General features: G+C 37.5%; 2 protein-coding genes across 2 annotated transcripts in view; both read left to right on the top strand.

Moving 5' to 3' along the window:
* LOC113227837 (zinc finger protein 436-like) overlaps positions 1–9,905 on the top strand; it is a 10,800-nt gene extending 895 nt beyond the window's left edge. The window contains exons 2-3 of the mRNA XM_026460879.1: positions 9,677–9,814; positions 9,898–9,905. Coding sequence (XP_026316664.1) covers positions 9,677–9,814; positions 9,898–9,905 — 146 coding nt within the window. The remainder of the gene's footprint in view (positions 1–9,676; positions 9,815–9,897) is intronic.
* A 3,966-nt stretch (positions 9,906–13,871) lies between these two features.
* Positions 13,872–15,023, top strand: part of LOC113227836 (zinc finger protein OZF-like) — a 1,560-nt gene continuing 408 nt past the window's right edge. The window contains exon 1 of the mRNA XM_026460878.1: positions 13,872–15,023. This exon is cut by the window's right edge and continues 408 nt beyond it. Within this exon, the coding sequence (XP_026316663.1) occupies positions 13,872–15,023 (1,152 nt within the window).

Below are 15,023 nucleotides of genomic sequence, written 5' to 3'. Positions count from 1 at the left end.
ACTGGAGAGAAACCATACAAATGTGATCTCTGTCACAAATTTTTTTCCAGTAAAGCAAATTGTAAGGCACACTTAAAGACTCATACTGGAGAGAAACCATACAAGTGTGATATTTGTAATGAATGTTTTACAATAAAACAAAGTCTTACACGTCATATAAGGGTCCATACTGGAGAGAGACCGTACAAATGCGAGCACTGTAACAAATCTTTTATCTGTAAAGCATATTCTGAAACACATTTAAAGATTCATGCTGGAGAGAAACCATACATGTGTGATATTTGCAATAAATGTTTCATAAGAAAATATGATCTTAAGTGTCATATAATTACCCATACTGGTAAGAAACCATATGAATGTGAAATCTGCAGTAAAAGTTTTGTAACAAAATATCAACTTCAGAGTCATACAATGACCCATACTGATAATAAACCTTACAAGTGTGAAATCTGCAATAAGTGTTTTGTGAGGAAAAATCAACTTCAGTGTCATATAATGGCCCACAATGGTGAGAAACCATACATGTGTGAAGTCTGCAATAAATGTTTTATTAGAAAATATCAATTTAAATGTCATATGATGGCCCATACTGGTAATAAACCATATGAATGTGATATTTGTAAAAAATGTTTTACAGCAAAACATGAACTTAAGCATCATGTAAAGATCCATACTAAACCATACAAATGTGACCACTGTAACAAAGCTTTTGTTTCAAAAGGTAATTGTAAAATGCATTTAAAGATTCATACTTGAGATAACACATTAAAACACAGTATTAAAGTGTCATAATAACCCATACCCACTCCTTGAATTTGGAAATATTGTGCGTTCACAATTTGTATCCTTTAGCACTGCCATAATAAATAAATATGTATAAATTATATTAAAATTAGAATAATATATCATAATAAAAAATTTAAACACATCTTACAATACACACGCACTCAGACGCACGTCTAACACATATACACACACACTTTTTATTTGTAGCAAGGCAAAAATGAAATTGATGTTTTTTGTGTTATTGTTTAAAGTCTTTAATAATGTATGTTTTATTTAGTTAAGGAAGTGTGGGACCTCGTGACACAAGTTTTTAATTACTTTTTTTTTTATAACATCAAGTGACGGGACGAACAAGTCGTGCGCCTGATGGTAAGCTACATGCCTGTCCATAACGGTTGCAGTGCTACTCAGAGCTTTAAATCGCGAAGATCTGTGGCACTGCCACAGTGCCCGTCACCCTGAGACAAGTTGACAAGTCCCATGTGCCTGTAATTTCACCACTTGGTCTCGACCAGGGTGTTGCTGATGCACGTTCTTTATACTTCAGCGGATGCTGATGCTGATGCACACTGCATGTGCAGATTTTAAGTATGTATGTTACATTGAAAAAAATCACGACATATACCTTTTACGGGTTTCTATTTTGTTTGGTGTTGTAATAAAATATTATTTGAATGATTTTGTGACATTTATTAACCCATTAATTGCTAAATATAATAAAAGATGCTTTTCTTAAGAAATTTTAATTTTTGTTATAATAAGGTCAGAAAATAATATTTTGAAAAATTTGAAGAAAAAAAATTTTTTCAGGAATAGTCACTTAAATGTAAAATTTGTCAAAGCACTCCTTTAGTCCTTGTCGGTGCAAAGAGTTTTCTAACATTTCTTGCATTCTATCGGTCTGTTTGTGACGATGCGACCTCCGTCAGCTCTCCCATACTATGTCTTTCTAATTTGTGATTCGACCAAAGAATCGCGCTCGAAGCCAGTCCGCGCTCACCGCACGCTAGTCAACGCCACAACCGGAGATTTAAAATTTAAAGTAACGATTTTCAAAATCGACAGTTTCTTGAAAATTAAGTTATAAAAAGTATAATTTCGTTTGTGAAAGTGAGTTCCTGCTATATGGGAAGTTTTAAATGGCACACAAAATGTTAATATTGAACGCTAATATTCTGTGGCCGCATGGTTACCGTGCCGGGCTGCCACGCAGAGGTCCCTGGTTCGATTGGCCTATTTCACAAGTCTCTACTGTCTCCCCTGGCGAGGACAAGTGCACTTTTTTCCACTCTTCCCTACCACGCCATCACTGGTTTCACTTCCACTTATCCCTTAATATAGGTTAGGTATACTACTATACCTATATATATAGGTAGTAGGTATTCCCTACCAAATTCCCTACCAAAATATCTTGACGCGTACACTACAGTTTCGACAAAAATGTCTAATTAAATATTCACAGTCTGTCTCATAATCTGCGAAAATGCTGTCTAAATTTAAATTATTCAATTCTAGAAGTGTCCGTCAATTTGTTAGAGCATGTTAATTTCATCGTCTTAATTCAAATCAAAACTACCTTTTTTAATTTTTTATTTTGAGAGACGCTAAAGCGCGCTGGGTGTGTTGTCGTCCATATAAATAAATACACGGAATTAGGTTCGAAACAGAAAACTACGCAGAAATCTACGAGCTCGCATGACGCCATCGCAAGAATTTGCGTCGCGCGTTCCTGCAATGTTAATCTTCTTTCTGTTTTTTTTCTATACTTATCAACAACAGCAATGCAACACTCTTTTTACGGTCCATCTAGCTACCTAGTTTAAAAAAAGTACGTTCAGTACAGTTGACAGTCGTCGATGGAATGGTCACCTGAACCGTGGCAGTGAGATACCTTGCCGCACAAAATCGCATCTCAGCAATTCGCACTACAGTTTTCTACGTTGCGAATTTGCATCGCGCCGATTCGCAGTTGTGTTTCGACCCTGACCCGCCCCGCGGTCCCGACCCGACTCGCACCTGTCGCGCTCCGTGATTCTTTTAGAAACCGGTTAGCCTTCAACTTTTAAGTTTGTGTAATACTATAAATGAAGGAACGAACAAGTCGTGGGCCTGGTGGAAAACGGCACGCCTATGCCTGTTCCTAACAGTTGCAATACCAGTCAGAGCTTTAAATCATATTGATCCGAGGGGCACTGCCACTGTGCCCGACGCCCTGAGGCATAAGTTGACAAGTCCCATTTGCCTGTAATTTCACCAACACCTTACTCCTCGAACGAAATTGTTTTCTAATTTCTAATATCAAAAAGGGTAAATTTACAGGGTTATGGACCCAACAGTATGTCTGTCTCACTGGCGTGAAAGCACACAGTTCAGTGCTAAACCTTAAACAAAAGTAGCAGAAATAGGACGAATCTTCTCAAATACTTGAGTACCATTCAGTGCCGTATACATGCTACAGCGGCAGAAAGCACTAACATTTCAAAGTATATAAGATGACTTATACTATTGAAGTTAACAAAACGATAGCGCGTTTCAGAGTACAACTAATGCCATCTAGCAGTGGCGTGACGGAACTAATTGCATGTTAAAGTTGTGGTTGTTACAACTGTAGTTTGATTTCATGCTGAAACCAAATTTCTTAAATTATGACTACAAATAACACCCTAACAAACTAGAGATACTACGTATTGTTTCTTTGGATAAATGACTGTTTATGATTTTTATGATTACAAGCACAAGTATAAAAGTAATCGCTACCGCGTGCGCCTTCGGCGACATGTCACGACAACATTGACTATGAAAACGAACGTATGACAACGAAATGTATTCTAGAATTTAGATTATTAATCTGAATAGCAAACTACTTCTTTTTTTGTTTAAGAATATATTTTCTTAAAATACACCCAAGAAATTTTGAATTCATTTAAGATTATTAAATTTGATGTAAGAGGTAAATATTTCTTGATGCAAGTAATGTCCAATTAATTGATTAGAAATGAAATAAAATCTTGAAGTGAACGTATTTGTCTAAAAGTTAAGAGTACAATTGTATTAGAAAAAGATAAGCAGTCAAAGTCAAAGATTATTTATTCCATAGGTAAAATAAATTTACACTTGAAAACGTCACATTTAAGCTACTGCTCGTTCACTACGCTGACCTCCCTGAGAAGAACGAGCAAGAAACTCTAGGGATTGCTCTTTTCAAATAAACTTAAATGCTATGGACATTGACTTACAATTATATGGACGTCGGGTCCGCGCTAAAAAGTGTCCGCACTTGTAAGGCGCTAAAATCGTATACAGAGCGCGACACTCCGCTTTAGTCTTCATTTGTTCTACTGACAGCGCGATACTGCGATGACATTACAATTTAAATTTCGAATAGGTTGACTTGGGAAATTTTTTTCGTGGTTTTTGTATTAGACCCGTCGTCCATTTATTTGTAAGTCAATGGCTATGGAATACACTTTGAATCAAATTTGTGTGGATTCTGGAACCATGTCGTCTTTCTATACATCTTTATCTAACACGTAGTCTTCAATTTTGTAATATGATTTTTCGATCAAAATATTTTTAATGTAGTTTTTGAACTTAGGACATGATAAACTTAATATATCCTCCGTAATCTTATTGTAAAAACGTATACAGTTCCCCATAAAAGAGTTGTTTACCTTCGTTAAAGGCATGGACCATGGTTAAAGGAAATCGTGGTACCATGAGTTTGGGTTTAGCTCTAAGGTTAATATTATGGATATCTTCTTTCTTATTGAAATTATGTATATTTTTACGGGCTTATAAAATATTTGAGTAAATGTACTGTGATGCCACAGTTATGATACCAGTCTCCTTAAACTTTTCTCTGAGAGAAACCCGAGAGCCTAGACGGTACACAGAACGAATCGCTCGTTTTTGCAATACAAATATGGTTTGAATATCTGCCGCTTTACCCCACATGAGAATCCCGTAGGACATTATACTATGGAAGTAACTAAAGTAAACTAGTCTAGCAGTACTAACATCGGTAAGCTCACGTATCCTGCGGACTGCGTATGCAGCGGAGTTTAATCTGCTGGCCAGGGAAGATATATGTGGAAACCATTGAAGTTTACTATCTAAGGTCACTCCCAAGAAGACTGCTTTATTAACAAAGTCTAACTTTTCTCCGTTTATTTCTATGCTTGGACTAGTCGATTTTACGTTAGGTAATTCAAATTTAACACATTTTGTCTTCTTGGCATTAAGCAATAAATTGTTATCATTGAACCAATAAACTACCTTAGAGAGGGTATCATTAATATGGTCATAGTTAATGTCATGTCTGTCTGTTTTAAAAATCAAGGATGTGTCATCAGCAAACAACACTATTTCGCAATGGTCCTTAACAAAGAATGGCAGATCATTAATATAAATCAGAAATAAGAAAGGTCCAAGTATTGAGCCCTGCGGAACACCCATTTTTACCGGAGAACTCAAAGAAGTCACACCATTTATGTCTACTTTCTGAATTCTACCGTTGAGATATGACGAGACAAGTTTCGACGCCTTGCCATTTACACCGTAATGTTCCAGCTTCCTAATAAGAGTAATATGATCAACGTAATCAAATGCCTTTGAGAGGTCACAGAAAACACCAATAGCGTTCTGGGACCTTTCCCAAGCATCAAAGATGTGTTTTAGTAACGCTACCCCCGCATCGCTAGTCGATCTACCACTAGTAAACCCGTATCGTTCACTATGAAAAATATGATTCCTACCGAAATAGGACAGTAATTGAGTCAGCATAACCTTTTCGAATATTTTACTTAAAGCTGGTAAAATTGAAATGGGCCTATAGTTGCTAGGATCAACTTTCCTACCGCTTTTGAGTAAGGGAATAACCTTGCTGTATTTCATTAAATCGGAAAAAACACCTTCGTCAACGCACCTATTGAAAGCTACAGGTAAATGTGGGGAAATTAGATCAATAACTGAGTCTATAATTTTAGTTGATATGCCCCAGAGATCTTCAGTTTTTTTAACATGTATTGATTTAAAAGCTTTTATGATGTCTTGTGGATTAACATGATGAAAATTAAATAAACTGCCACAAACGTTAACATTTTCCTCTAGGAGATCAATAGCAAGTGAAGGAGAGGAATTTAATGATTCTGTAGTGTTCACAGCAATTTCCGAAAAGAACGATTCAAAAACTTGGGCTACTTTATCTTTAGATTTTATAAATTTACTGTCTAATTCTAAAACTACATCTCTATCGTGTTGTTTAACCTTGCCTGACTCTTTATTTATTATGCTCCAAGTAGTTTTAGATTTATTTATTGATTGTCTAATTTTGTCGCTGTGAAACCTAACCTTAGCAGCTACATAGCTCATGTAACTGAGCATGCGGAGTCGTTACAGCTTCGCAGAGATATAGCGTCTCTTAGCGTATTCTATCGCCTGTACCACGGTGAGTGCTCTGAAGAGTTATTCAACCTTATCCCTTCCTCTCCTTTCCATCAGCGGACCACCCGTGCCGGACTGCGTTGCCACAGTTGGACGGTCAGTTCAATACCGTCCCGCACTAAAAAGTTTGGCAATTCGTTCTTATGCCGAACCATCAAATTGTGGAACCAACTCCCGGCGCATGTATTCCCTCCCCTCTATAACATCGGGTCCTTCAAACGTAGTGTGAAGAAGCATTTGGCCAGACCGGCAAAATGATAGTGACGGAGTGAAGATATTTGTGTTTTCCATCCGTTACTCTCATCTCTGGACTGTATTCGCACTTTCCATCAGGCGCGGTGCAGTCATTTTGCCGAGTCACAATAAAAAAAAAAAAAAAAAAAAAACACATACTTTTTAAAATATTTTTGAATAAATTCTAACATATTCTATGAAATTGGAATTAGTATTATAAGTTTTCAAAGCATATAGCTCATACAAACGAGACCTACTCTTATGAATACCTACTGTTGCCCAATCCATGAATTTAGTCTCTCTATGGAAAGTTAATGTTTTCGATTTAAATATATTATCGAATTCATTTTTAATTAAACCAAATATCGTGCTATATAAGTATTTGGAACCTCCTGTATATAGGGTGGGGAATTTAAACTATTATAATAAATTATAATATTACAGTATTTTTGTAATGACAATATTTTATTACTTTTAATAAATATTTTTTCAGAATTAGCAAATATTTTGAGAAATTGCTCTTTCTTATTAGTAGAAATCTTTTTTTTCTGTGTACCTCTCGGGACAAGTAACATCGGACCAGCTCGACCTACTTTTTAGTTGATCAATATGCCTAGTTAGGAACTGAACATTACCCCCATCCACTATTATAATGCCTTGAGCCTTCTTTGCCAATAACTTTACCTTTAATCCATTTTTCCCGTTGTCCGTAACTTCTAGCTCAAACCGTATCGTTTTCCTCAAAATCGCGTTCTACTCCACCAGCATTCTCAGTGCGTGTACGCTGTGCCTCATGCACCCTTTCGAGTACTGCATAGACATTACGTAATAAGTCGAGGTGTGTGCGTAAGCCACGCCTCTGTAACAATAGAAATAGAAATAGAAAAAAATTATTGTAACGCCATATTATAAAAAAAAAACAAAAATAAATACTAATGTAACTAGAACAGAAATAACATAAAAAACAGCGTAAAAACATTTAAAGAACAAGTTACGTAATACTATACTGACATGTGTGCGGCTGTGGCGTGTACAAAAGGATCCCATTCAGCTAAACTCACAACCAATGCTAGGTTGTGACGCTGGTTTTCAATGAGCCCTAGCCGATGTAACAGCAACGCGGGCGTCACACCGGTCGTCGTGTTCCAATACGTAAGCAGGAAGTTTTGAAGGCAGCTTCTGTCTACATTTTCTCGCCACGTTTTTTTTATTGCCTTTTTGCATAGCTTTACACCGGATTAGTCGACATAGGACTTATTCGCAAAACGGCATACTCTTAAAAATATGCCCTGTTCGCACAAATTACCTATTCTTAAAACGGCCTATTCGTAGAATGACCTATTCTTATTATGGCCTGTTAGTAGAATGACTTATTCTTATAACGCTCTGTTCGTAGAATGACTTATTCTTAAAAATACCTGTTCGCCAAAATCTTTCTTTTAGCAGTGTAATTAGTACACCATAATATTATTTAAAATTTTATTATAACTTTGCAATGAGTATAAAATTCCGAAGAGTATAGAATTCCTATTTTAGTTTGCGCAAATTAAATTATTTTGACACGACTTTCTTCGCGCTCACCCCGCGGGGTCACCGAGCGGAGTCCGGCGGTGCCACCGTGCAGCGATCGCGTACGTCTAACTGTCATGGCAAAATACGCTCTATTAGCTTTTACGTTTTATCTGTCTGTCTCATCATTCAGCCATACGACGCCCACTGCTAGGCATAGGCCTCCCCATACGATCTCCGACCAGATCGTCGGTCCACCCGACCTACCGGGTGGACCGACGCCATTGAAGAACCTTTCCGCCCCAACGGCCATCGGTTCTCCCAACTATGTGCCCCGCCCACTGCCCTCAGCTGACCAATTCTTCGAGCGAAGTCGGTTACCTTAGTTCTCTTACGGATTTCCTCATTTCTGATTCTATCACGTAGGGAAATACCGAGCATCGCTCTCTCCATTGCCCGCTGAGTGACCTTGAGCCTTCTTATGAGGCCCATAGGGAGGAACCACGTTTCTGATCCATATGTGATCACTGGCAACACACACTGATCAAAGACTCTCGTCTCTAGAGACTGAGGCAAGACCCCCACATAGGAGTATAGAGCTTCAGCATTCTTCGTCATTGGGTGGCTCAGTCTTAAATTTAGGTCTCTTTATCTTACTATATATATATTTTTGTTTCAGACTTCTTTGAAGAATAAAAAACAAGATCGCTCTGGAAATGAAGGATGATTTAGGGTAGAGGCAATAAATAAACTAAAAATACACTCTTTTTTTATTTCAACCTCTTAAAAGTATACATCAATTTTGATGTTAAGGTAATAGACAATTACAATAGGTATATATCGTCATCTTAGAGTGAATACCTCATATGTGAAATATATGTAATTTTACAGGTGGAGATAAAAATGTGGTGTAAAATAATGTTTGTAGTTAGCATTTTAATTACTTAAATTATACCTCTTTTGGATACTATATTACATTAGTAATTTTTTCTTCAACAAAAATAGTAAAAACAAACTATGTGAAAATGCATAAGCGAGGCTTCACTGTAAGCGGACAATATATTGTATAAAGTGACCTTTTAATATATTTTTATACAACTATAGGTACATATTTTACCTATATCTGTCATTTTTATTGATAATAATATGAGAATAAGAGATAAACTGACAACGATGATGTACATAATTAATTGCATAATAAAAACCCTTAAAAGCAAAAAATCTTATGGTATCGATGAACTGCCCCCTATATTAATAAAGAAATGCGCTGATTTATTAACAGTCCCGTACACTACACTAGTGAATCAATCGTTTCTTGAGGGAATCTTTCCAGACGCTCTCAAAATATCAGTTATTCCTGATTAAACCTGTGCATAAAAAGGGAGAAAGTACAGATATTAATAATTACGGTCCCATTGCTCTACTACCAACGTCAGCTAAAATATTCGAATCAGCTATGATGAAACGCCTGTATTCCTTTTATGAAAAATTTAGAATTTTACATGAAAATCAAAATGGGTTTAGAAATAATCACTCCACCACATTAGCCATTTATAGATCATTAAAAACATATTAGAAACAATCAGTTGTTGCATGCAAAAACTTGTTGCATAAATTATACCAAACTTGAATTAGGGGCGTAACTTACAACTGGTTCAAATCTTATCTAACTAATCGATTTCAATATGTGGAAAATTTAGTCCAGCCTGTGTAGTACCAATCGTAAAACACGGCGGAGGTAGCATAATGGTCTGGGGCTGCATGACTGATTCAGGAGCTGGCGAAATGTTCGTGTGTGAGAGTCACATGAACTTTAAAGAGTTCATGCGGCCCTACGCCATACGTTAGTAACGTCCTGGAATCTGAGTGGTTTTTCATTTTCAACCCTTTTTTGGCGATACAAATATGGATGGCGTTAAATTCCAGCAGAATAACGCGCCGTGTCATAAATCTGCCTACACTATGACATAGTTTGGAGAAAAGAATATTGAGCTTCTAGAGTGGCCTGCCCAGTCTCCGGACCTAAACGCCACAGAACATTTATGGGTTTATTAAAGCGCAACTTCAGGCGCCACTCAATAAACACAATAGAAGAACTAAAACGCCGCGCCGCGCCGTCTGCGCCAAAATTGGAACGCTATACGTCCTGAAGACTGTAAAAATCTTGTCTACGCTCTACCAAAAAGAATTTCTGCCGTAATTAAGGCAAAGGGTGGAGCTACAAAATATTGATTTTTTATTGAATAAATGGTAATATTAACATGTATAAATTGTTTCAAATTATTCCATTTTCATATTCCCCAAAAAACGGTAAGTTATCATGGGTGCTCACTACTTTTGGCCAAAGCTGTACGTTGTAGGGAGTGGGTCGGGAGAGGGATGCAGTGAAGTGAACGTTTTATATCGTGGCTTGACTCTACTCCTACTGGTCAATAAATCCATGTTAGAGAGAGAAGGAAGAGGCGGAAAATTTGCTCAGGGACTCTACGAGTGAGCTGAATTGCGACATGGCTTGCAGACTTGCGGTGCCGTTTCCGTCGGTGGCCCGGAGGAGCGTGGCTACATTTTGTACTTCGAAAACGTCGAAGGTGCTAACAAAGTGGCTCACGAGGGCCAGGTCGTCCTTAAGGGAGTGAGTCGGTGGTGGTATCAGCGCAGGGGCGCGTGGAGTGTTCGCTGGAGGTCGTTGCGCAGAAGGCGCAGGCGGTGGTTTTGCCTTAGGGGCCGCGGCGTTGATGGGGCTTGCCTGCTTCGGAGCGGCGTGCGCAGGGGCGTTGGCGCAAGGGATTGCCCATGGCGATTGGGGCGATAGTGGGGCTACGTGAGCGGGGCTGATGGCCGGGAAGTCGTGAATGGACATAAAGGGCTGCGGTTGTGTTCTAGCCTTCTGATGGGCCGCAGTGCGCGCCGCCACCTTGTGGTTAAGGCGGGGGGCCTTAGCACAGCCGCGATAGTTCGCGGTGTGGGACTCTCCGCAGAGAACACATCGAGGCCTATCTTTAAGCCTAGAGCAGGCTGAAGTAGCGTGGTCACCTGCGCATTTAACGCAACGGGGTTGCGAGCGACCAACAGTCACCTTATAGCTCAAACGTCTTTTCTTAACAATATCACTTACACTTTCATTTCTTCGGGGTTTAGGTCTGCAGGAACTCCACGAACTAAACCCATTCTGGTAGGTATAAAAGCTTTGTAGTTGCTAGCTACCAAACTAGTGTCAATCAAGAAAAAAATAACGCTTTGAAAGTCTGAGAAGGACAGGGTGACTCTGTTCCTGCCAATCTTTTTCACACTACCGTTAATTATGTTTTTAAAACCGTTCTTTTTAAGAAAATTGCCAAAGTGAACTGGGTGCATAGAAGATCCGTCATTAAAGGAAGTGGTTAATCTTTGTACATGAATTACATACGGAGAGATATCATGGTGCTCAAACAATCGGCGCCCTGGCAAATCCTGGTCTTTCTGGGTAATATTTGTATTCGTGGCTGAACCGGGGAAGATGAAGGAGGCGCCGAGAAAGTTTCTGAAGTATTATTAAACTTGGTACCGCAAATGTCGCCATCTGAACAACCACATCCATTGTCTGATTGAGACTTGTGCTTTCGTTTTTTCTTATTGCAATGTTTACAGATTTTACGCTGGCGAATACGTTTTCTCCCTTTTAAAGAGTTAACAGTATATTCCGTGTCCACACTGGAATCACTGGAGACAATAATCACATTTCTACTAACGTAGGGGACCGTGCCGCCTGGTTCAGGGGGCTCGACCATTTTAGGCAAAAGGAAAAATGATAAAACTCACCAGATGACGATGATAATGTACAGAAAAACAATATATACAATCAAATAAACAATATTTACACAAATACTACACCCCTGACCACCTAATTACAATTATTCGCCTAAATCGAGCTTTCCCGCGCTTTTTTCTATCTGTTCCTTTTTATCCACTAAATCTAAATAAAAATGTTTCTAATTTGTGAGAGACACCATTCGTTTCGTTTGCCATGAATTTAATATTATTTTTGTGTAAATTTATTAAAAATAACAATTTTGTTTCTCTAATAGTCTGTGTAGGTAACTACTCCGTTGCTGTAGATTCTCCTTAGAGGATGGAAAAGATTCTCCTTTCAGTGATTTCTGTCAAATTCACCGGTCAAATTTGAGTAAAAAACGCGTGTGTTCCATAAGGCATCATTCGCAAGAGCGCTTATAAAGCGTTGCGTTAAAACCCGACTTTAATGCTTTTTTCCGTCCCCAACAGTGAGCATATACATATAATTTGTGTTGATATGAACGCTAAAAAATCATTGTGAATCGTACTCGCTGCAGAGTGCACGTAAATTATTAATTCAAAATTATTGGCAATAGCCATTTGTGTTGCGAGAAGGCCAAAAAGGAAAATAAAATCATATTGGTTACATCCCAGTTATCTAAGATATTTAAAAGGACAGTTTGTGTCGCTTTATGGAGATTTGAGGCTTTATCCCTGTAAGTTTTGTAATTATTTCCGAATGTCGATAAGCACATTCTATGGATTATTGGCAATCGTGAGACTCGAGCACCCACGCCATAGTAAACGGCGCGCAATACAATCTGCACATGCAAACGCGACTCGAGCGCACAGCCAGCCAACTGACTGCCAGCAGTGGTCTCGAAAGTCAAAATGCGAAATCGGTAGTGTTGTCAAGTAATATCGGTATATTTGGACCAAAAATCGGTAAATAAAAAAAAACAATAAATTGAACAAATCCCTATTATACTATTATACTATATTTTAAAGTAGGAATAGTATTTTACTCAATAATGATATTATTAAAACTATTAACAGTTAGGCAGGCTTACCTATACTAGGTATATATATAGGTATACTAGGTAGGTAAGTACGTACTTACTTAAATCAACAAATAACAATGATAAACAAGTCCAACTTATGAAATTAACCATAAAAGACGTGGAAAATACCAAAAAGAGCGATCAGAATAAAGAAATAATCAAAATGCCTTAATCTTCACTCGTCCTTTTCAACGTGCAGCCACAAGATAACGACTGAGCTGGTGAAGGTATCATTTTGTTATTTGAAGGGTCCACTGTAACTTGCACTTGGTTTTTCGTTCGATGACATTTTGATTGAGAGACCACGAAACTAACAATCAACCACTTTAATAAAATTTAAGAAAATAAATGAATGAAGAAATCCGAATTCTTATTTATACAGACTACAAATTTTCTCAGTGAATCCCCTAAAATGGTAAGTTTTTATTCCCCAAATAAATCGTTTACACGTCGACAGACGTTTGAGCTAGGAAATTCCTGTGTTAATTTTTTGTTATCTGTCCCTGTAAAAGAAAAACAAAATAGGGATGCCAACTTGGATTATTGAAAATCGATAAAAATTCCTTAAAAAAAAAATCGTAGAAAAATCGATCCATTTCGATATTTCGGTAGGATGAGCGCCAAATCGGTAGGAATACCGAAAAATCGGTAGGTTCGAGACCACTGACTGCAGCGCCGGCGTTTTTTTAACTCCCATCAGAACAAAATACGGAGTTCCGTTGGCTCAATTCAGTTTAACATCCAACACTGAACGTCGAAAATCCGACAGTGCTCGATAAAAAACGCCGCGTTTTAAAACCGCCTTCGTGTGAATAAACACGTGGATATCAATTTGTCACATTTCAACGTTTTTTAACGTCTGTTGAAAAAACGTTCGAGCGAATGAGGCCTAAAGGATGGAAAAAATAAAGGAAGTGTGTTCCATAAATAGAGCTATATAACATTTCATAGAACAAGAATAATAAATTTTTTACAAAACTGACACTGTGTCACACTGCCCTGACCAAATATTAGAAAAGGCGGTGCCCCAAATAGAAAAAGAATTATTATTATCTATAACAGCTAACAATGTCGTACACGGACCTAAGAGATGTTATGAACGTTAAGGAGGAGGCAAGCGAATTAGTAAACAGCTCCATGGATTTACATATGAATTTTTACATCAAAGAAGAGCCAGTTGGTGTTGCGGAAGAAGAACAAAGCAAGAAAGAGGAATTGGAACTGTACGCAGATCATGAAATCAAGGAAGAGATGGTCATAGGACCTGTATTGTTACAGCCTACTGATTTAGCGCAAACAAAATTCGTGCAGAAAACATCTGAGGGATTGAATATCAATACTCGCTCGTATAAGTGTGATATTTGCAATAAATGTTATACAAGAAAACGGACACTTAAAACTCATAAAATGATCCATTCTGGTGAAGAACCATACAAATGTGATCACTGTAACACAGGTTTTGCCTATAAATCACATTTTGTTGAACATATAAAGACTCATAATCGAGAAAAACCATACAAGTGTGATGTATGTAATAAATGTTTTACAACAAGAAGGTACCTTAAAGTTCATAAAACTGCCCATACTGGTGAAGAATCATACAAATGTGATCACTGTAACAAAGTTTTTGCCTTTAAATCAAGGTATATTCAGCATTTAAAAATTCGTACTGGAGAAAAACCATACAAGTGTGATACATGCAATAAATGTTTTACAACAAAATGCATGCTTCAATGTCATCTAATTATCCATACTGGAGAAAAACCATACAAGTGTGATACATGCAATAAATGTTTTACAACAAAATGGTTGCTTAAACATCATCTAATGATCCATACTGGAGAAAAACCATACAAGTGTGATACATGCAATAAATGTTTTAAAACAAAACGGACTATTAAATTTCATGTAAGGACCCATACTGGAGAAAAACCATACAAGTGTGATACATGCAATAAATGTTTTACAACAAAATGGACGCTTAAATGTCATCTAATGATCCACACTGGAGAAAAACCATACAAGTGTGATACATGCAATAAATGTTTTACAACAAATCGGTCGCTTAAATTTCATATAAGGACCCATACTGGAGAAAAACCATACAAGTGTGATACATGCAATAAATGTTTTACAACAAATCAGTCGCTTAAATTTCATATAAGGACCCATGCTGGAGAAAAACCATACAAGTGTGATACATGCAATAAATGTTTTACA

The sequence above is a fragment of the Hyposmocoma kahamanoa genome, unplaced genomic scaffold (assembly GCF_003589595.1).
Source record: "Hyposmocoma kahamanoa isolate Upper Pololo Valley unplaced genomic scaffold, ASM358959v1 218, whole genome shotgun sequence".
In the NCBI taxonomy this organism is placed as follows: Eukaryota; Metazoa; Arthropoda; class Insecta; order Lepidoptera; family Cosmopterigidae; genus Hyposmocoma; species Hyposmocoma kahamanoa.
The sequence above is the reverse complement of the archived record's forward strand: the minus strand, read 5'-3'. Positions and strand labels throughout refer to the sequence as shown.